The sequence below is a fragment of the Platichthys flesus genome, chromosome 7, assembly GCF_949316205.1.
Source record: "Platichthys flesus chromosome 7, fPlaFle2.1, whole genome shotgun sequence".
NCBI lineage: Eukaryota > Metazoa > Chordata > Actinopteri > Pleuronectiformes > Pleuronectidae > Platichthys > Platichthys flesus.
This window is the reverse complement of record NC_084951.1, coordinates 17,067,542-17,090,041: the sequence shown is the minus strand read 5'-3', so window position 1 is coordinate 17,090,041 and position 22,500 is coordinate 17,067,542. Positions and strand designations below refer to the sequence as shown.

At 44.0% G+C, this 22,500-nt stretch overlaps 2 protein-coding genes across 2 annotated transcripts in view; one reads left to right on the top strand and one right to left on the bottom strand.

The window, feature by feature from the left end:
* Positions 1–41: 41 nt before the first annotated feature.
* ube2t (ubiquitin-conjugating enzyme E2T (putative)) lies at positions 42–3,566 on the top strand. The gene is made up of 7 exons (XM_062392651.1): positions 42–201; positions 922–1,031; positions 1,587–1,656; positions 1,744–1,849; positions 1,981–2,079; positions 2,489–2,572; positions 3,273–3,566. Exons 2-7 carry the CDS (start codon positions 923–925, stop codon positions 3,387–3,389), a joined length of 585 nt encoding a protein of 194 aa, XP_062248635.1. The 5' UTR covers positions 42–201; position 922; the 3' UTR covers positions 3,390–3,566.
* A 237-nt stretch (positions 3,567–3,803) lies between these two features.
* The window catches only part of LOC133957188 (leucine-rich repeat-containing G-protein coupled receptor 6), a 35,384-nt gene continuing 16,687 nt past the window's right edge, over positions 3,804–22,500 (bottom strand). Inside the window, exons 3-18 of the mRNA XM_062392652.1 lie at positions 18,618–18,689; positions 16,554–16,625; positions 13,261–13,476; positions 13,010–13,081; positions 11,048–11,116; positions 10,477–10,548; positions 10,269–10,340; positions 9,813–9,881; positions 9,352–9,423; positions 8,981–9,046; positions 8,803–8,874; positions 8,413–8,484; positions 7,772–7,897; positions 6,746–6,900; positions 6,059–6,139; positions 3,804–5,973 (exon numbers count right to left, since the gene is read on the bottom strand). Of these exons, the coding sequence (XP_062248636.1) occupies positions 4,718–5,973; positions 6,059–6,139; positions 6,746–6,900; positions 7,772–7,897; positions 8,413–8,484; positions 8,803–8,874; positions 8,981–9,046; positions 9,352–9,423; positions 9,813–9,881; positions 10,269–10,340; positions 10,477–10,548; positions 11,048–11,116; positions 13,010–13,081; positions 13,261–13,476; positions 16,554–16,625; positions 18,618–18,689 (2,614 nt within the window). The 3' untranslated portion in view covers positions 3,804–4,717. The remainder of the gene's footprint in view (positions 5,974–6,058; positions 6,140–6,745; positions 6,901–7,771; positions 7,898–8,412; positions 8,485–8,802; positions 8,875–8,980; positions 9,047–9,351; positions 9,424–9,812; positions 9,882–10,268; positions 10,341–10,476; positions 10,549–11,047; positions 11,117–13,009; positions 13,082–13,260; positions 13,477–16,553; positions 16,626–18,617; positions 18,690–22,500) is intronic.

The following is a 22,500-nucleotide window of genomic DNA, read 5'->3' as shown; positions in this document are numbered from 1 at the left end:
CATAAACTCGGAGGTAGGTGGCGACATTGCGCCGCAGTATAACAGAAGAAGAAGATGAGGAAGCGGAACAGGAAGCGGAACCGGAGTGGCTGTGACGTATGAGGTCAGAGTGAGAGGGAAATCTAAAAACATAGGTCCGCTCGTTTGAAACGTGAGAACAGAAGCAGACGAAGTGCTCAACAAACTGAGGAAGGTGTCAAAGTAAGCGAGTGTGATTTAATGTCAAATACACATGTGTCATTTAAAGTCCGGTGTGGACTTCGGAAGACGCTCTGTCAGGAAGGTTAATGGCGACAGGAGGCAGCTGGTTGATAATCAACCAGGTCGGCTAACTCCGTGCATTTTGAAACAAGTTAGCTTGAAGAGCCGGTCACAAATGAACTTATCAGAATAATGTATCTAGTTAAAGCCTGTCAATGTCCGTAGCATTCAACTGAGACTTTTGAATAAACTAGCTTCTTTAATTATTGTGTTGTCCATTTGTTTTGAAGACTGTGATTCATATATTGGCAAATGTCTCGTCTTATTTGATTTCTTTGAAGATTGGACACAGACACAGATATTTACATTGTTGTTATGATTATTGTTGTAATTATATTGGATACATTCCATATTCCAAAGTGTAAATTGACTGGTAGGAAACTCAGCTTGGTTGCATTCACATTTCAGTTCAATTGGACATTCTACAAAACCAAAAAACAATTGCCAGAAATATATAAATGCTGTATTATTTACTTTTGTTTATGACCCTAGCATTAAAATATACCTTTTACATTTTTTGGTTATATTTATTTTGTTGTTATAATCTCTATTGTGAGTTATAATCTCTCTTAAAGTAAATAAAGGGGTCAGAACCCCACCTTTTTCCATCTCTTTGTGATTATTAATATCAAATAATTAACTTCATTCTCGATTTTGCAGAATGCAGAAGACGTCCCGTTTGAAGCGTGAACTCCAGATGCTGAGCAATGAGCCACCACCTGGAATAACCTGCTGGCAGACGGAGGAGCGGATGGACGACCTCCGGGCACGTATGTAAACTCTCTGTCTCTTTCTATTTTTCAGGCCAATTACACTATAGTTTGTCATTGATGATAAATAATGTGATACCTGATAAATAGAAGACACTCAGTGACCTGTACCTGTATCATACACTCATTAACCAGTTTATTTAGTACACCTAGCGAAAATGTATGCAGGCTAATTCATCAGTCTCATGACATTCAGTTTGACTTGCAACTGTTTTACATAGATGTTAATCGTTCATTTCAAAGGTTGCTGATTGTGTTGAGTTGTGTTACCTTATACTGATAGTTGTCTAGTGTCTGTGAAAAGTTAGAAAACACATTTTTCTAAATATTCCCCAAATGTCCCTTTTTTTGGTTTGAATTATCTCATCATAATGGCTCTTTAGAATCAGTGACAATGTAAAAAGATCAGAAAAACATAAAATAAAAGAGCTATATGAAGAAAACCTCTTTAGCACTTCTGTGCTATTATATTAATAACTATTTTCTGTATGTATTTCTTCTCCAGATCATACCACATCATGGTTAATATCTGTTTTATCTGCCTCTCATTTGCAGAGATAGTTGGTGGAACAGAAACTCCTTATGAAGGTGGACTCTTCTCTTTGGAGATCAAGGTCCCGGAGAGGTACATTTTCACAGAGGTTAAACATTGATGAACGACTTCTCTGTTCTGAAACCAGCTGCATTATTCATTTTTGTTTTCCTCTCTTAGGTACCCGTTTGAGCCTCCCAAAATACGATTCCTGACCCCCATCTATCATCCAAATATTGACAATTCCGGACGTATTTGCCATGATGCTCTCAAACTCCCACCAAAGGTCGTTAAAGACTTTAAGGACTAATTACACTATCATTTTCACATTATTTGTTTGGTTATATGCTGTAAGAAGAATGGCCTTGTACACCATTCATATTTATATATTCAATTTTGCCTTTTGTTTTCATCCAGGGGGCCTGGAGGCCGTCCTTAAACATCTCCACAGTCCTCTCCTCCATTCAGCTGCTCATGGCTGAGCCAAATCCAGACGACCCGCTCATGGCCGATATAGTGAGTTACATTTAATCTTGTATCAACATGTATGCTCTCTTTTAGAGGAGAATGACTCTGATACATGATCACACTGTGAGGTTTAGTTGATTTGCTGAATATCGTGATATCCATGTGACATAAGAGCTTTCTCAAAAATAGTTTTGGGACATTACAATCTCTACAACAAGAACTAAACAACACTGTGCTTAAAATGTATTCAACACTGAAATAAATGAACTCTCTCTTATAGTATTCCAGCCAGTGATTTTCTTAATGATAGACTAACTAATTAGTCTACACACCTTTTTAGAAAGGAAGTAAAATATACAATCCTCTTGCAATTTCAAAGTAGCAGTATAATGCATTTCAATAATACATAGAAAAAATGTGTAACCTCTAAAGAGACACTGACATTTTGTGAATGCAGTCATCAGAGTTCAAATACAACAAACAGCTGTTCACGGAGACGGCCAGGAAGTGGACAAAGGATCATGCCGTTCAGAAAAACACGGTAAGTCACTGGTGTGACGGTGATGAAGTTGTTCAGCAGTTTTCCTCTTGAAGCTTTTCAATTACCTCTGCCAAGGAGCATTGCTTGTTTTTTTTTTAAGCAGGATTATACAAAAACTACTGGACAGATTACCATCAAATTTGAAGAAACCATTCAATTTTTGCGTAGATCCAGGAATTCTTTTCACTTTTTTTAACATTGTGAGATTGGGCCTTTGTTCATTGATTTCTAAGCGATTTATTCATGGATCCTGTTGAAAAAGGATCTAATATGTTTAGGGGACTGATAGTCATGTGTGTTCAATCTGGTGCAGGTCCATGTAAAAATCGGGATCTAGTGAAGTTAAATGTGCTTCAAAAGGGAACTGTTGGGCCTTGGAAGATTTATGTCCTCTACTAAGAATCATTCTAGTTTAATTTGTACTGAACTTTTAGGTTGGCTTAATTTTTTTGTTGGTTTCAGGATTAATTATCCTTATTTCAAAGCAATTTTCTGTTATTGTATTGTTGTGTGCATAGCTTATTTTACCCAGAAGGTGGTGCTGTGCTCTCTTAAGATCGTTCTGTCTACTGACTTAAAATCATCTGCAACAAGTTGATGCAGCTTGATATGTATATATTCAGTATATATTTTTTTTATACTTTTCAGTTTTGCTGTGTGGATGTGCAAAGTCTAGCTCGGTTCTGTCTTGATTTTTCAGGAAGTTCAGGAGGAAAACAAAGAAAATACTCCCGATCAGAACGCTTCATCCCGCAAAAGACATCCGCTCGGTGCACAACAGGAGGGAGCGGAGTCAGCAAAGAAAACCTGTGTGTAGTTTCGTCCTCACAGGTCCAGAGCCAACATGCATAATATTCATGTTAATAACTATTTAAAATGTTTTATTTAGTGCTGATACCTACTTAAACCTATTATATGTGGATTCCTCTTCTTAATTCATAAATGTGTTTATTTTTTATGCTTGTGTGTGTTATTAAAGTTAATTTCAAACTAATTGAATTGATTGATTTTCTTAAATATGTTAGACACCAGACCATGTCTCCTATTGTGAAGGTGCTTCATGCATAAGCAGAGTGGTTCAGTAAGAAGTATATACAGTATGAAGATAATAATTTTATTCAAACATATGCTGAGAAATTGTATACAAAGTATGTACATCCTAAATAGCAAGACCTTTTCTTTACGAACTAAGCATTTATTTCTTAACATATAAAATCATATATTTGCTGTTTATCGTATAAAAAGAAAGACAAACATCTTAAGGCTGTATTGAGTCAATAGCATGCTAGTTCAGAGGTAGTTACATTGTATGTACATATTTCTAGCCTGCTCTAATGTCTGTAGAAAGATAGCTACATCCCATTCAGTCTGTATGACTGCCTGCCTCCTGTTGGGCAGAGTTGCATATCTGAGATAAAATCCTGTAAACCATGTAAAACTCTGAGTGATCCGTCTCCTGGTGCATTTTAATAACCAATACTACACAGCTGCTGAGAAATATATATCCGACAGTAACATTTCGGTGCGCAAAAACATGTTAGCTTACTCTGGTAAAATGTCCCGGCGCATTGATGATGAATCCCTTTTATTTTGAAACAGACTTTAGCAATAGTAAAGAACTTATATTTGAACAAAGACAAATAAGATAACTCCACTTAAACATATAACCGAACATTCTGTAACCTCTAATTCGCATGTCTCGTGATCACATTTCATTATAAACATTTACACATACAATTCTACTGGATCTACCTAAATCCCCATCCAGCCGCTAAATCATTGATTTGTCTGCCGTTGAGATTTTCCATGTGGTTAACAGCTTCTATTTCTCTGTCGTACGAGTACATGACTGACACAGTCCACTGAGTCGTGTCTGAAATAGTGCTTTATTTTGACAGTCACCCTGTTTTGTGGTGTTTCATTTTAATAGTCTTTATTCTGAAGGGAACTTTAAGTTGCACTCTCTTATTTCAGAGGCACTTTGTTGTGTTCTCATAGACCTCTAAAAAGTACTATTGTCTCTCTGTGAACTCACTCTTAGGTGCTTGAGGATTAATAACCCAGAGCTGATATTGCTGCTGCTGTTCGATTATGGTCCTTGAGTGTCCATAGTGTCCCAGCTATTCAAACAGCTAGCCTGGAGTCTCATGGATGAGAGCTGAGAGAGGGGGTCATGGTGGAGTAATACAGAGGGAGAGTGTTATGAATCCCATCTTGGTCCAAACTCCTCAGACATCCATCCTCGCTCAGGCCTCCCCGTTCTGTCGCTCTGTCTCTATCTCTGGCAGCAGGAGTGGGAATCTGGCAAGGGATGAGGGGGACGGAGGAAGTAGAGGAGCAGTGGGAAAATCGTATTGGATCTAGTCTGGGCTGGAGAGAGGACCCCTCACTGTACAGAGCATCAGCATCGGAGAGTGACGTCTGTGTCGACGAGTCGGAGCAGGAGCTCTTCTCTGTCTCCACAGACACCAGCGAGTCCAGGGTGTGGTCCCGGCGTAGCTGCGGCCGTGCTTTGGGGCGAGACCAGAAGAAGATCTGCGTGTGGTCCCGTGTGAAGAGTAGGAAGAGGAGGGGGTTGAGGCAGGCAGGCAGGGGCTGGAGGAGCAGGAGGGTCGATTTCAGCACCTCCTCCCCGAGAGAGAGGAGACCCAAGAGGGAGCAGAGGGAGAGGAAAGCTACCGGTACATAGAGGAGGCCATTGGTGAATATCAGCCAGGCAACATGTTTGATCATGGCACAGTCCCACAAGCCCTCACACTCTCCCCTAAGTAACTCCCAATAAAGGCGGATGTATGAACCTGTGACTATAAGCAGGCACAGGGTGTTCATCATAATGAGCGCCACGGGGAAGCCCAGGGAGGAGGGCAGCCGAGAGGACGGGGGTGGTAGAGGTGAGGGAAGGCAGAAAGGTGAGGACCCATATTCCCCAACTCCTACGAGTGGGAGAGAGGCCAAGGTGAGGGAGAGAGTGAGGCAGAACAGTGCACACGTGCGTACACTTCCGAGAGATGGTGACTTCCCATAGGCCCGGGCGCATGTCACACTCACGCCACACTGCACAGCCGCGAGAGTCAGCAGCAACACGCTCGCCTCAGACGCAAACACCCAGACCCATCCTGTTGCCTGACACCCCGGACCCCCCTCCCAGCGGGCACCATGGTGACCAAACTCTCCCAGGGTAAGAGCATCCACGAGGGTCAGGGTGCACGTGCACACGCCTGTTAGTAGATTGGAGGCGCCCATGCAGGCTACAGTGAAGCGAAGCGGCGACAGGTAGCCGGGTGAGCCAAAGAGGGACAGGAGCAGGATGGAGTTCCCCAGCAATGACACCAGGGAGATGGACCACAAGCCCACACGGACCAGCCAGCTGCCCAGCAGAGAGTCACAGGGACGGAAAGGACCTGCAAACAAACAAATCACTGAGGAGTGCTTTTGACAAAACCGTCTGCAAGCTAATTGGTCACTGAAGGTGTCGTTTGTAGTTACCTGGCGTGGGTGTGCATTGGACGCTGGTCTGTAGTTTGGATTCTTCTATTTCCAGTTGGAACTCCTCCAGGTCAGGGTCATCTGGAAGCAAGAATCGTAAGGGTGAAAATCTACACATACACAGTGTATGCATGTTAGAGTGTGTGTGGCGCGGGCTGTTGGCGGTCGTTGTAATAGGGGGGTGTTCTCCCATTCGTTTGTCCTGACAGAAAGAAAAACATCTAGAAGATAATAAGCACTTGCATGAAATTTGATTATCCCGACTGTTTTTCTAACAATTAAAGGTGAATACATTTGAATCAATGGCATGCTATGGTTCAATCATCTTTTGTTAATGTTACTTTTTGGTTCACCCAGAAATTGTTTATCTTCAGCTTTTTAATGGTGTAGGTTTTAATGGTTTTAATTTCAAACTAATTTTGGTTTATTAGTGTTTATATTTTACGTCTGCCACAGGAACGCGTTGGAAGGGTCCACACTCGAGTGTAAGAGCGTATCGGCTGCCAGGTAGCTGTGGTTTCTGCAGGACTCTGACATGTCTCAAGGCGGCTTGTGTCAATAATTGCCTGTGCGCCCAGACATATGGGGCTCAGATTTCCATCTATGAGTTTACCCCTCGGTGTGCTCCATGCGTGTTTTATTCTCTACATGCGTCCACACAGATGTTGGAAGGGTGTGCTTTCTTACAGTGTGTGTCAGCGTGGATTGGGTACATGGCCACAGTCCTCTTGTGTAGGTCCTCATCGGTGCTGCTCTGCTCTGTGTCCCACTGACTGGCTGGCTTGTAGGTGTCACAGGAGCCATATACACAGCACTGGTAGGCGTAAGGCATCTCTATCACCCTGTAACAAACAGGTGAACACAGTATTTACAACAGGCCAGAGAAAAAACAACATCACAACAGATGTATGAAACCAAAATCCACAGTCCCTGTTCTATGTAAAAGGAGGGAACTTTCTATATTGTTAACAACCCTCTAGGGCTGTAGCCTCATATTAGCCTCAGATAAACTGCACATGGAAACACATTTGATATAGATATCTTTCCAACTGAAGTTATCAATACAGCAAGAAATATACTCATGTGCCTGGGAATATTGTTTTAAGTCAGACTCAGAAAATGTGGAACTCTTTTTTTAAGTACGTATCACAAATCAAACTAAATTACCCATCATCTGTTGGAAAAACATCAATTTTTCTGAGGTCTGGCTCGACTGTCTTTGGTGTGGATGCTTGTACACAAACAGTTGCTGTGCATGTGCAGTTTCTTTTCAAGTAGCTCTCTGCCAGGAGTTCTGTTTTGGACCATGTTCTACAGTATTGCTGACATTGCCACTTGATCACCTGCCATCTGCTTTGAAACTCAATCTCCAGTTTCACTTTACTGCACCTCTCTTGGCCTTCAGGGATCAGGGGAACAAGAATTAACTTGCGACCCATGCACGCTTCCTCATTGTTAAAGTTCACGTCAGGAATGGCTTGCAGGGAAACGTAATTAGTTAATTTTTGAATTTCGAAGTTATTAATAGAAACGTGTGCGTGGAAACATAATTGAGGTGATGGGACTGGCAGCATTTGCCTTACAGCCACAGGATACACACCTGCGTAGGTTAATTAACTTTTATCATTTTCTGGAGAACTTTTCAAGTTCATGTCGAGGAATACACCCAGTAAGAAATAATAAGGCATGCGTGATTGTGTGTGTTTGTGTTACCTCATACGGGGGAAATGATCAGGGCTGAAAGCGTCGTATAAATCTGTGTTGCCCCTCAGCTTGAGATGGGTGAGCCCCGCCAATCCTGCAACGGGGACTGAACTTAGACGGTTCTCTGTCAAGTCCCTGAGATAAATATAGAAAGAAATAAGAGAAAGAAACAGAAGTGTCAGATCAGGCCGATGGCTAGTGTTTACGATGCTGTTTTCAATTCAGATATAGCAAAGGTTCATCCTGGGTAACAAAAAAGCATCGGTGCCTTAGATGTTTTTAAGAGGTCGGACAAGGCTCCATCAGTTTCCCTTCAGATAACACGTCCTGTCAGATGTAGTGTATGTGTTTGTGTAGCAAGACATACTTCAATCATTCCTCACATAGTAAAGCAGTTTTTTTTGGCATGACCTGGGATGCGTCTCCTGGCCACGCTGAGCACTTTTCCAAACCAATAAATTCACGAGTGTTCTCTGTAGACTCAGCCAAAGACAACTGTTTTCATTTTTTGGTGGTACACACAATATGGAGTGTTTTTGCAAGATCCGAGGCTCTGACATATTGCCTATCCTTAATTAAAGATACAATAAATTTGAAAGTGACACCGCTGGGAGACCAGAAGTGACTGCCGTGTGTCTGTGTTTACTCACAGTTTGATCAAAGAGTGAAGAGAGGCGAAGGCATCCGGGTGAATCCACTCGATCAGGTTCCAGCTCAGATCACTGACAAAGAAAATAATAAAGTGAACTGAAAGGAAGTGAAATTACACTTAAACTCTTGTATTACCACCAGATGACAGTAAGGGGTCATAAGTACACATAGTTGTATTTTGACCAGTGATCCCCAACCTGTCATATGAGCCCTTTAAAAGCAATCAATCTGTACTTGAGACCCCTTATCACACAATAATGACTTTAAAGAGGTAAGTGTAGTATTTCATATGAATAAGCACAAATCTTTGACCCCCATGTTGGGAGCCACTGGTATAGACAATGCATTCTCATGAAAATGATTCATGGCAGGTTGAAACGGTGACTTACAGTGCTCTGAGAGAGGTGAGCTGCTGGAAGGTGCTCGACTCTATCTTCCTGATTAGGTTGTGCTGTAATCCTCTGTTGAAATGTACAGGCAAACATTAATACACATATGAATCAGGGGGGACACGCACAAACATTGATAGTGATGCTTTTGTGTATGTACTGGAGTTGAATTGCTCACATCTCTTGCAGGGCGGAGCAGTGGTAAAAACTGGGCAGATCCTCTATCTGGTTGTAAGACAGCTCCCTACAACAACACACAAAGCACACACACACACATAAACACAGTGACCAGCTGTGGATTTATAGCGTGGGAAATTATGGTGGGGACAGGATTTTTTGTGTGAACACTCGGCCCTGCGAGCAAGGCGATATACATGTAGCAGGACAATGATTTTGTAGGGGGTGGTGATTGGATTTCATAGTCAAGTGGCTGTACGAGTGATTGCTTGGGGGCACGGCTCTCCACAGTGGGGTTTTGTGTATCAGTTTTGCACCTCTCACCCTCTCCCACACTCCCCCCCCCTCCTGATTGTGTGCGTATGTACTCACAGCACTCTGAGGCGAGGCAGCTGCTCACATAGATCCAGAGGGAGAGCGGAGAGACCAGCCCGGGTCAGCGTCCTATAGAGAAAGAGAGAATCCTGTGATCATTGTTGAAGTGCAAGCAAGCGAAAGGATCCCCCAGTTTTGTGAGTGTAACTTGGTCAGACAGGGAGCTGTAAAGGTTCGCCAAACCTGTCACTGGCTGGCATAACTAGCCTTACCCTCCCTATCCCTTCCCTGAGACTCCTGTTACTTCACTGTGTTTCCTAGAACCATAAAACACAATTATTCTCTTTTCTTATCTCTCTCCAGTCTGGGGATTGCATCCCTGCCCTCAAACCTTAACCTCTCGGTTTTCCTCTCACAGTCTTTGTTGTTGCATGCGCTAAAGGCTCAGTCAAGGAAATAATACCACGCGTGTGTGTTGCGCTGGGTGGTGTGTGCGGGGGCATACAGGAGACACTCACAGAATTTCCAGGCTGGTGGTTCCTTTCAGATCGGGAAACTCACGAATCTGGGTCGCTCCGTTAAGTGAACTGAAGTCAAACGGGGAGAAAATCTGTCAGAGAAACCCTTTTTCTCCTTCACTCAATCACACACACACACGCAGACAGACACACACACACACGCTCATGCACACAGACCTTGTCTAACAGCTCATTTCAGCCATCTGACTTTTCCTCCAACATCAACACAGGCTGTTTTGGCTGTCTCACCAGACATCATAAGTCACACCATTCAACATGTTCTTACAACACACTCTCTCCTACCACATCAGCACAGAGCAGAGCGATACGCTAACACAACATCATTCAGTAGGGCATTACACATGTCCATTCAACTCTCGCTGCAAGGGACAGAGGATGATTTAAACGGTGTCTGGGCTAACTCACTGCAATGGTTTCTACTGACCGCATACTCACAGTGTGCGCAGCTTGGGCAAGAACTGGAAAGCGGATTTTCCCACAAACTGGATGGGGTTCTCGTAGAAGTAACTGCAAGAAAGAGACATTCTTCAGATTTATTTGCGCTTGCGAAATGAGACGTGTCGTGCATAATGTCACGAGATGTCAAATTTGTGTTTATCGAACATGTGCACACTGTAGCGTCAGGAATAAACTTTGAGCTCACATGGTTTGGAGCTGAGGGTTTCCCACGAAGGCCCTCTCAGGGATGGCTTTGATATTGTTGTTATGGAAGCCCCTGCAAACATAAGGACATATCATTCGTCAGACGGTCTATCAATATGTTTCTGATAAAATGTGTTCTTGTATGTGTGTGTGTTTGTGTGATGGTGGCAGCAACAGTGTGTGTGTGTGTGAGCGAGAGGCAAGTCATATCTCCTTGTGTTGCACCTGCCATTGCGCAGCTGAAAAACATTTTTGGACACATGAGATGTAAACACGCACACATACGCCTGTATCTGTGACACATATGCATGCTGCCGAACATCTGCTGAAGCTGGGGGAAAACATGGTTTGTGTGTGTGTACGTGCGTGTGCGTCTGTGTGTACGTGCGGGCCAGCCGGAGCGGGGGTGTGTAGCCAACACCTGCTAAGGGCGAGAGAGATTGTATCCGAGTGCCACATTAAAATCACTTAACGGGATTACTTGGGATAACGCAAACCATGATAGTCATGTCAGGCAGGTGTGTTTTTGTGAGTGTGTTTGTGTGTGTGTGTGCGTGTGCATGTACACTCACAGTTCCTGGAGCTTACTGAGTGTCCTGACGGCCACAGGGAACTCCTGCAGATCGTTGTAGTTTAAATCTCTGAGAAGGAAACGGAGATAAACAAACTGTGATTACATATATAGAAATCCAAACCATGATGAAGGATCCATGTAGGATCCGCCAATCATAACGCATCAATATGCGATAGTCGGTGTGTGAGAAAGTGTGTCTGATTGCCCATGTAGGCCATTTCCTCTCCACTGTGAGAGGCAGCTGTAGAGTGTGAATTTAATGTGACCCTTGACCTCTGCTGCTCTGACCTGATTATTTAGGTCTGTCTCTGATTAGTTTCCCAGGAAACACCGTATCAAAACAACCAATGCTCTAAGTTGCCTGCTCGTGTACAGGTGGCAGAATGATATTATTTATTTTACAGCTTTCTTGCCTTTAATATAGATGAGCTTGTGAACACATCCTGCTGAAATATTTTTTAGCAGTATTTAAGTATTTATGACATATACCCTGGCATGTGTGCTGTCTTTGACGATCCTCAGCCATCACGAACAAAAGCATTCTCGACTGGATTTGTTTTTATTCTTTTAAAAATAGCAAGAATTCCTTTGACAAAGTCCTGATAGGTTCATGTGTTTTTCCGTGGATGTCGTGAAACGTTAGTCTGTCTGGTTCTGCTTCGCCGTCCTGTGTGCGTATGCTGCTGCTTTGTTTTCCAGCAGTCCTCTGGATGGCTTTTCGTAGTAATGATTTTATAATACACACTAGGGGTTGGGGAGAGTGCTTGTGATGCAGATGGTCTCTCGTATTTCTCATAAGCGAGGCCGCTGTGAGAGATTAACCCCTCATACCAGCGCAATCCCCACGTCAATGACACCTGTCATCTTATCCCGCTGAATCATCCGTCTCTCCCCACCGCTGACGGCCCAAACACTTTAACACACACTATTCTGGTCTCCATCCCTCTTTGTCTCATTCTCCAGTTTCCCTTCATCCCTTTACCATGGCTCCCTCTGACTTACACACCATTCCCTCACATTGCGCTGCAAGAACATTTGCTTAAAGTTAAGTGTTAATCTGGCCATGCGCTTCTGAGAGCACAGGCAGAAGTACTTTCTTATCTGCAAACAAATGCAATTACCCACAAACATGCTTAGAAAAAGGAACGCAGCTTTTCTTGCACTTCAACAGGTTGTAAAGCGGCGTGCCAGTAACGGTGTTTCCATCGGACCACCACAAAGACACAGTTGCGCTGTCTGAATTTCTCTTGCTTTCTTTCGCCACCTCCTTCATGAGGCCGTGTCAGTTTTCTGCGGTTTCCACATCGGTGTGTGGTTAGGATCTAGTTATCGAAGCTGCGGCACGTACGCTCAAACAACTCTCCCGTAGCCACGCTGGGCCATGTTTGACCTCAGAGCCACTTAACAATTACTTTTCACAAAACACAGAGGAACCTATTGACGATCGTTGTTGCTAATCAAAGAGGAACTTTTCATTTGCACATTCCCGTTTATTTGATGGTTGTGTTTTGGCGCATATTCAAGAACCTGCTGAAATGACCAGAGCATTAATCTTTATGACTCTAGCTTAGAACTACACTTAATTATTCATTACACTTGGTATTATTAAGATACTGTTAATTACGAGGGCTCCAATAGCAACAAACAGGACGCTTGGTTACCTTATTGAGGTTTTATTTCAGGGAGGGCTTCATATCCATTGGGGTTACGCTAAGGTTATGTGATTATTGTAAACACTACAGTACAAAATTAATGTTGATAGTTTGTCATCTCAAAGCCTGCATTTCTGTTTTGGGGAAACAGTGGAGGTACTCATTTAGGCCTATGAAACAAGCTTTCGATGGTGCATACATGTAGGACGGTGTGTGTTTGTGGGATTGTGTGTCTTATTTGTAATTTGTAATAGTAACCTAGGTTTCTAAAAGCACATATTTGTGTATCATGTGTGTGAGATACTCACAGTGTCTCTAGACTGTGTAGACCTTCAAAACACCTCGCGCCCATGCTCTGGATCTGGTTGTTATGGAGATGGCTAGAAGACAGACACATTGTTTCTTATTAATAAAACCAGAGTAACTTTTTGAAAACAGTTTCACACACTGCAATCATCACCGCCCCGTTTTTCGAAGTCAGCAAAACAAAACATTTATCTTCTAAGCTGGGAAACCAACAAAGGAGAGTTTCACGTAAACAACTCAAGATGCCACTTACAGTACTACGAGGGCGGAGAGATTGGTGAATGCATAATCTGGGATATATGTGATCTGGTTGAGGGCCAGCGTCATGGCCTGCAGGGCGGGCAGGGAGTCCAGGGCCGTGACGGGGATCTCTGTGAGGGAGTTGTCGTCCAACCACAGATGTCTCAGGGAGCGAACCCCTCGAAAGGTCCCGGCCGGAACCTCAGACAACAGGTTAGCATCGAGACGCCTGCGGGGTGAGAGGAACTGAGATTAGCGAGATAATCACCAAGCCTAAGTACAGTATGTTTGCTTACGTGCGTGTGTATCTGTAGTTGTGCGTGTGTTGGTGGTTGTGTGTTGTGGTATTGAAACACTTTGGCTTCCAGGAAGGTTATTATGAGAATTACAAATCCTTAATCCTCCCGCTTTCATCCTCGCTTTAGCTTCTTAGAAGCATCTCATTATGATTTATTCCCATGCTAATTAAGCCATGTCTACCGTCACTAGCACAGACATGTATGAAATGTTAGATGAGAAAAACACGGACACAAACGTGTAGGAACACTTGAGGTGAGGCCTGTTTTATTCTGCTTTGCCTTATTTATCTTGGGTAAAGCCTTCTTCCCTCCGCGTCTGGGAAAATGTGTAGACGGAAGAAGGGAGGAACAGATAAAGATGCGTCTTCAGCTGTTTCTCCTTCTTTTGCTCTTTCCATTGGAGTCTCATTGTCGCTATCAGTCCCTGGTGTTTCCATGTCACGCACAGATATACATTTCAGCTGATGACACACATGCACTTTTATCTCTTCAACCATAGAAAACCCAACAAACCTTTGTCCCCCCACCCCACTCCCCTCCCCCTTCTCACTGTGTCTTCACCCCGCAGGCAATGCGTGTGGATTGTGACACACACACCACACGTAAATGCACACATGCATACACATGGTCCAAAGTGATGAATGATCCCCTCAGGGCAGAGTTGACAAGCTGAGACCACTTCCTCCCGCTATTCTTCTTTCTTTGGCCCTTCACACTTATTCATTAATCTCCGTTTCCTCCCTCCGGCCCCCACTCACACTCTCATTTTTTTTCTTACATCTTCATTGATGCACTCCCTGCCGCTGCAAACCCCTCTGCGTCTCACTCCTTAACTCTTGTTCATCTTTCAAACATCCCCCCCTTATCAATCTTCGGCTGAGGTTCTTTGATTCCCGCGCTACAGCATGCAGCTCCTCCTCAGCCTCCTCACCCCTCGGAGGCTTCGCCAAACAAACAGCATCATCAAAGTGAAATCTGAACTTGAACTCTGAACTCTGGGCTTTTCTCCCCAGGGAAATTTTCCATCAGAGGAGGCAACTGTATACACTGGCAGACGGTCACACACGAGCACACACAGGGACACCCTCCTGCAAACGTATAGATTCACATGAGCGTTTGCATTCACACACACAAACAGATCCAAGAAAATGTCCTCTTCTCCACTTCCTGAGCACAGATTTTGTCCTTGTGCATCATGTGCTCTCCAACTGTGGACATTGTTTGTCCCTGACCCAAATCGCATGATGAAAGCTACGGAAGACCCGTCAACTCTCTGGTTTGTTCTCCAGGGCAAAATAGTAATTGCTCCTTTGGGTGGACCTGCCAGGTCTGTAGAAGGTCCAGACAGAACGCGGAATGTTCCACAGAAGCCAATAAAGCAGCAACTATTTCCTGTCCATCACATCAAAGTCTGAGGTACAATTACAGGAGAGAGAAATAGAGGCTGAAAGAGAAAGTTCTCTTGAACGATCCAGGAGATCTGTGGACCTGCTTCCACTGGTTTAATTCTCCAGATGGCTAAAGTTTTACACAACAGAGGAACTTGGAGAAGCGCGTTTAACAACATTGATTCAAATCTAGAAAAAACACAGGGTTATGTTGATTTAATGTGGCTCGTGGAACTCATCAGTCGTAATTATGCTACTTAACTTGTGGGTTGGGACCAAAAACACATCTGTCTGCTTATGATGGCATAGAACTCAACAACAGAACTCTCACTGCGTCGTCGTTGTAATTAGCCTGTTCCAAATAGTAAGACAAAAATATTGACTCGGTTTCAGATCTCTGCCGATTAAAAGGATTCTTGTCCAAGATGAAGTCATTATTTATTAGGGTTGAAAGCCTCCTTTATACATTTATACCAATCTAAAACCCCTGTGCTGACTCACATGCTGTCTCTCTTTCTTTTTTACCTGGTGTGTTTTATGTCACTGAGAGGCGCCGACAAGCTTCACACTCCAAAGCCTTTCCAGTAATCTTTCTCTGCTGGGCTTATCATTACTGTAATGACAAGGTGCGTCTCTGTTCACAGGCTGTGTATGTATGTGTGTGTGTGTGTGTGTGTGTATGTGTTTTCATTATCTGAAGAAATTAAGATGAAGACCACACACATGATTAGACAGATACACACACAGCCTAAAGACAGACAGGCACATAATCATAGCAGAAAATTGTTAATTAAGACACACAGATAAGTACAGATTGAGATGCAGTGCCTGTCTGGGAGTACAGAATGTGTGTGTCTGTGTGCGGGTGTGCGCAGGCTCGATGGCTGTATTGAGGGAGAGCGGGCCTGCTTAATAGCAGACAAGGAAACGTTGTAGGTGGTAGCGGAGTTACATGTGCACGTCCAACATTTTGTGTGTGTCTGTGATTAAGGAAATGGCTTGATGGACAGTTACAGAGAATTATTAATTTGGAAAGCTGGGATTTGGAGTACGTGTGTGGTACATAGTTGTGAAGAGACGGGTTGGGGGGGGCGAGGAATTACAGATGGACAACATGCAAACTGACACATACACACACACACACACATACACACACAAATGTACACTGACCCCACAAATGAAACAATTAAGCCACCAAACATTCTCATTAGCCAGGGGGATAGCGGTGTGGGTGGTGGGATAGGAACGGAGGAGAGGAGAGGAGGTGGAAGAGAGGGGGAATTGATGGAAAATGGGGTTGTTTCACAGCTCATTGAAGATGCTCTCCCCGGCCTGTAGTGTCTGCTGTTTCCCTCATGGCTTCCAGATGCTACCAGGAACTGCACTGAAACACTCAGGCTGTGACTCCCACCGCCAGGCAGCCCAGAGTTGAATGTCGAGCTGTTGCAGCCAGCGTTGGGGTACGGTCTGTAATATGTCAGTGGTCCTCTATACCTGCGTTGCGGTTAGAACTCAGATGTGTGTGGGTGGGTGGCCAGGGGATGTTTCCTTCCCTGCTGGATGCGGTAGAGTAGCATGATTAGTGTGTGTATTTGTGCGTGTGAGTGAGACAGACTTACAAGGAGAGTAGGTTGGGCAGGTCCCATGGAGCATCATCTGGAAGACTCTCCAGCTGGTTGTTTTGCAGCATTCTGAAAGGCACATGCAGATAATTGAGTTGCAGATAGAACTGCATGTCTGTAGGCGATAGAGTGCACGTGTGTGCACCAGGGCACGTCAGGCGTAGCAAACAATTCCATAGTGAGGGAAATCTGACACAAGAAGGAAAGGGCCAGTGAAAGCTTGAAGAGAAGCAGAGAATGAAGGATAGAGGAAAAGAAAGAGAGACGCTCCTTGGGTGGGCTGCTGATGTCATTCTCAGAAGAATGGAGCAAAAATCAGGGAGGAAGTGGGGCGCAGACAATAGCCCTCTCTTTCCCCTCCCTCCCTCTCTTTCTCTTTCTTTCTCTCTCTTTTCTTTTATGTATTTATAGCGACCAGTCATCTGACATTATCGTGTATAGTGTTCCGGTGTGTCACTATCATTGGCGCCATGACCGCCTTTTATCGTGGCATCGTGGTGAAGCAGTCAGTCTTAAATTGTAAAACCTTTGGTCACAGCGACAGTTAAACAGTTGAGATTACAGGATATATGATAAGACCTCTGCATCTTTTTTCTAGTTGACACAATCTTGAGTCGTCCTCTGCCATGTCAGATCTTTAATTTCTACAATTGCATTCATTTATTTGGCATGAAGGGATGGTTGAAAAGTTGGCAGTACAGTGCATTCTGGATGTCTCGAGGTATAAAAAGCATATATTTTTAATATTTATTCACATAACTCATTGTGTCTCATAGTGTGTTCCACAGCAGCTCTCTGCATAAGCTATGACGATGCTTCGGTGAAAAAAAAAAAGAATGCTGCACCGGTTTGAGAGGATCAGGGGAATGTTTCCAGTGGGATCCCGATGCCATGATAAATACAGCCAATTGAGTCTTTTCCTGTTTTAAAGAAATTGCCCATGGGGAGCTTCGCTGTAATGCACTCTGGGTTCATAACCTTTTACTGTGTGTGTGTGTGTGCGTGTGTGTGTGTGTCTGTATGGGCGGGGACCTTGCGGTTACCCTACACAAGGTCAGCAGTCCATTTGTTCTGACTTTAGAAATGTATTGAGAAAGGAAACCAATGGCTCCGCTGCTCTGAAGACAAATGGACTGTCCAAATCTTTCCTGGGTGTTTCTGCGTGAGGCATGAATGCTCGCAGACATGTATTATGATTTCAGGATGTGTGTGTCCATCCGCAATAATGACTTAATAGCCCAGGATTCACGGCTGCCTCGCTCATTCTGTCTTGGTGAGTTTCACAACACAAGGTGAAAGAGGAATCGACTTGTGCGCCTGGTAATCCCCGCTGATTCCCCTCGAATTACAAACCACAGTTCTCTAGCTGGGTTTATTTTCTGCGGCAGGGCTCCTCAAACTGATCTCAGCCATGCTCCAAAAGGGGATTGACGTCGGTTGCCAAGGCTCGTGAAAACCTCCTTAATACTCGTGTCTTGCCCCCACTGGAAGTACGGCCACAACTCATTAGATGCTGCACTCACGGGTCAGAAGGTGCTATGGTTTTTATGGTCGCCTTGCACTTCTTTGAGATTTAATACTTCGCGGCGGCCTAACAGCTGGTGGTTGTGGATTATAACGCCATGAACACAATATGAGAAATGGGGTGTTAAGAGAACAGGCTTGTGTGGCTTTTTTTTTTTTGGGGGGGGGGGGGGGGGGGGGGGTAATTTCTTTGTCACTTACTCTAATCTCAGTGGGTGGTGTGACTGGGGGGTCCCTGCATTACACCTGTGAGTGTGTGTAATTGCAACTGAAACAGGGCTAGTTTGGGAATGAAGGAGCTGCAAGCAGGGCAGGTCTCTCCTAGCCCATAAACTTTAACTGCAGTTAATGATGCGTGGCCTGTGTGTTTTATTTTAAGGCAGGAGCACAGCTTTACCCCCCTTACCTCCCCAAAAAAGCTAAAATGCAACAACCCACCTGGGATGATGAGGATTGATCCACCGCAGTGGGGGGGGGAGAGAGAGAGAGAGAGAGAGAGCGAGCGAGAGAGAGAGAGAGGAGGAAGAGGTTACTTACAGAACTTTGAGGTTGTGGAGACCCTGGAGAGCGTGGCCTGAGATATACCTCAGCTGGTTCCCTGAGATACGCCTAGGAGAGAAACACGTAGATCAAAATGAGAGAGAGCAAAATATAAAAGAGGAAAATGAAATACAAGCACAGGCACACACGAAAAATTTACAAGTCTCACAAGAGAACTTTTGCCTTGTGCTTTATTCTGTGTTTTTGGATTGAGCTGTGATATGACTTCATCCTTCAGTACTTGCTGCGGGGTTACTGTAGGGGCAGTATGCAAATAACAATATTCTATTCCATTCAGTGTGGTTGCTATTGGCCCAGAGCACACCCTAGAAACATTAACCAATGCTGGGAGCTCTGATGAGTGAGTAAAGACTGAATTGAATGAGACTGAGACTGGGTCAACAAGTGCAACGTGGAAGTATGTTTGCTTGTGCGTACGTGAGTGTGTTTATGTGTGCGTGTAAGGTGTGCGCTGTGTGTGCACACGCGGGCTCATGTGTGCACAGTTGCAAACGCGTGTGCTATTTTCCACGTCCTTGAGGTAAATTGGTCTCGTTCTGAATGGGGCCTTGAGGACAGCGAAGGGAGAAAAACCACACACGTTCACACAAGCAATCCAATCAGTTTGTTTATCAAACACAGCACCTAATGGTCATTTGTGAGTGTGTATAAGATGTCCAAATAAATAACATTCAGTCCAGCGGAGTAACTCTCAAGGTCACGAGCTGGAAGCGCAGTTTAAACACAGATTTGGTCTTCACAGCTCGAGACCACCCACTTTTATTAAACACATACACACCCACACACACACACACACACATAGTTAAACGTTACTCACTGGCATCCTCTTCCTCGCGCCGTCGCTCTACAGGTGACATTTGCCTGACATTTCAGCTTTATGCTAAGCAGCCTGCCTCCGGCTGAGTTTTTCCATTAGTGCCAGGATACTGAAATATTGATTGAGAGCATGGCCTGCCTTTTCCAAACCACTATCATCCAGATGGTAATGGACGAGGGCTCCCAGCAAACTCCCTCTGACATGTGATACTCATGTCAACATGTCTCAGCCTTATTACTGTGCAGTGGCAGACCACATAACCCCACCTGCGCTTGCCAAATCTCACACTCAGCCCAGTTTAGAACTCTTATAGAGCTCATAACACAAAACATAAAAACACACACACACATGGATGTAGACCCACATTGACATGCTAGAATAGAAAAATGGACTGATTAATATCCAAGCTATTATGGTGGCTTTTAGTTATGCTACTTGAACCACAGTCAAACAGACTTCTACTGCACAACATGATGTCTCAATATATCCTTGGAAATAAAGGATGGAGTTGACAGAGGGTTGATTTGTCTTTACTGCTGCACGTTGACCTCACAAATTCTAATAGTCATTCAAAGCAGTTCTTTTTGTTTAAGATTCAGACTTTTTACTCATAAAGAAACTTGTATACTCTCAGTCCGTTGTCCCTCTGAGAACAATAGGTCTGCTACTTCAATACCATTTCTGTTTCTGCTATTGCACAAGGCGCTCACCAGGGAGCATTTCAATAGGTACTTTTCCAGAGGTAACGGTTTCAATAGGCCTTGCTGAGGTCCTGACACCAGTAAAATGTATCTGAGCCTCTCTCTGCAGAGACCTTAAGTGCCTTCTTTTGGCCACTACTAAAATGCAGTGATCGCTTACAGACACTCGGAAAAAAGATATAGGTAGACCCAAAGAAAAATAAATGTATTTTTGTATGGGGGGAGCAGGACCGCCAGTAATTTTGAGTTTTAGAAAACAAACATTGTAGTTAAGGCCATGGTATGATGTGCACGTCGTACTGCCAGCCCAGCCTTTCTCTATTAGCTGCACCATTGAAGCCAAAAGAGCATTAGAGTGGAATCATGCTCCTTTTGCAGACTTCATTTGTCAAATGGATAATTATGTCGAAAGTGAAGATGGATATTGAAAAAGGAAAGAAATGTTCAGACGTTCTTGATAGACATCAACAGAGCACCGGCAGTTGCCATTGACTAAGTGTTTCCATGATATCAGTGTGTGTATTTATGTGTGTACTTGTGTGTAAATGATCGTACGTATGAGTGAATGTTCCACACTTAGCCTCCTAGTTGTTCCACATCAATCTCCTTCTAATGAAAGGCGCCGTGCGCTTGTCAAACCGTGGCTACGACTGTTTTTTCTTTCAAATTGATTTGGGGATGGTTAGAATTGTTCTTGGCCCCCGGACTACACAGATAAAAATTCCACCTCAGCATAATTCAACTTTATTGAAGTGCTTCACAGATATAATAATAGAAGCCAGTGCAGTTCAAACGTATTTGGCAGAACAGTGGGAACGGTTCCGCTGGTAACGAAGGTGCAGACCACCCTGCTATCCAGAGCTGATCAGTCAGGGTTTTACTGAAGCATACCGACTGTTGATTATCTTGTGTATCACCGTGTCCTCTTGCCTCAAAACAATAAACAAAAAGATGGATTGAAGAGCGAGACAGCAGAAACAGCATCATATTTTGGCATGTTATCTCAGGTAGTGATAGGACATCATAGTGGCAGCAGGACCAGGATGGTTGATAGGAGAAGTTGATGAATCAAAGAAGATGGAGAGAAGAAACAGGTTTTAGCAGAGCGGGGGCAGTTCATGTGTCGGTGTATTTGTAAATACATATGCATGTGTGACCTTTGTCACCCTGAGTCCATCAATAGAAATGTTATCCCTTCTTCTGTTCAGAGGTCCAGCCAGCAGGTCAACCACTTAACCTGGCGTTAACCTCTGAAATTACTGGAGTAAAATATAGACTTGTTGAAACAGCATGTGTGTGTGGGGGTGGGTGGGTGTGTATGTGGCCGCATGTTTTGTGGGAGAGTAAGATACAAGCAGACAAAACCCAAAGTTGGCAACACTAAAATGGAAAGTTTTAATTGCCCTAGATAGTCCCAGATGTGTTATGCACCTGGAGTATCAAAACAGCCAATACTGTAAGCCCTTAACCCTCACCTACGTCATTCCCCTGGCCTATCAGCAGACAATCTTATCACCAAGGGGGAAGGCAAGCAGGGCAGCACTGGCCTCCACTCACCACTTCACTCCTCTTACATTTGGATTTTATTTGTATGATAGTTGGAGAGCACTCGCACAGGCCTGGGAAGAGCCCAGGCAGAATGGTTATTCCAGAGGTCAAGGATAATGCCAGACAGACTTATCGCAATTTCAGACTTGAGATGATAACAGGAGCTAGCACCGCAGATTAGGCATTCATTTTCCTGTGCGGCCACGTTAAATGCTCTGATCTGAGGACATAAGTGCCTACAGATAATGATAAGATGAGCATGACAGACTCAATCCTAAACGTTTGATTATGAGGAGAGTCAAAGGGGAAAAGGCGAAATGTGATCTCCGTAGGTACGAACAGCACATCCTTTGATGATGGGCGGAAAACAGTCACCTTCTTAAGTATTTATCAGAAAGGGCTTCTGGGGGAGGGCTTGGTCGCTCCTAGTTTTAAACTTTGATCTTAGAGCTGAACATTTGATGATATGTCATGTCTCTGATATATCAAGTAGATGAGTAACCAGTCTCTGTGCCTGTTGCCTTCTTTTATTATTCCCTGGGCACGCAGTCAGTCTGTGCTCAGCCTGACTGAAACTTGCGTGCCGGTTTGTGTATTTGAATTAATGGCCGATTCACTAATCAAAGTGTTGAATGAAGGCTTAATGAGAGGGATCTGATGTCAATAGAATAAGATTTACTTCGATTTAGAAAGGGCTTGAGGGTGGGACGATTAGACTTGAATCTAATTTATCAATATTAATGCCGCAGTGAATCAAAGGGAGGTTTAGCCTGGTGAGATTTGCGAGAGGCTT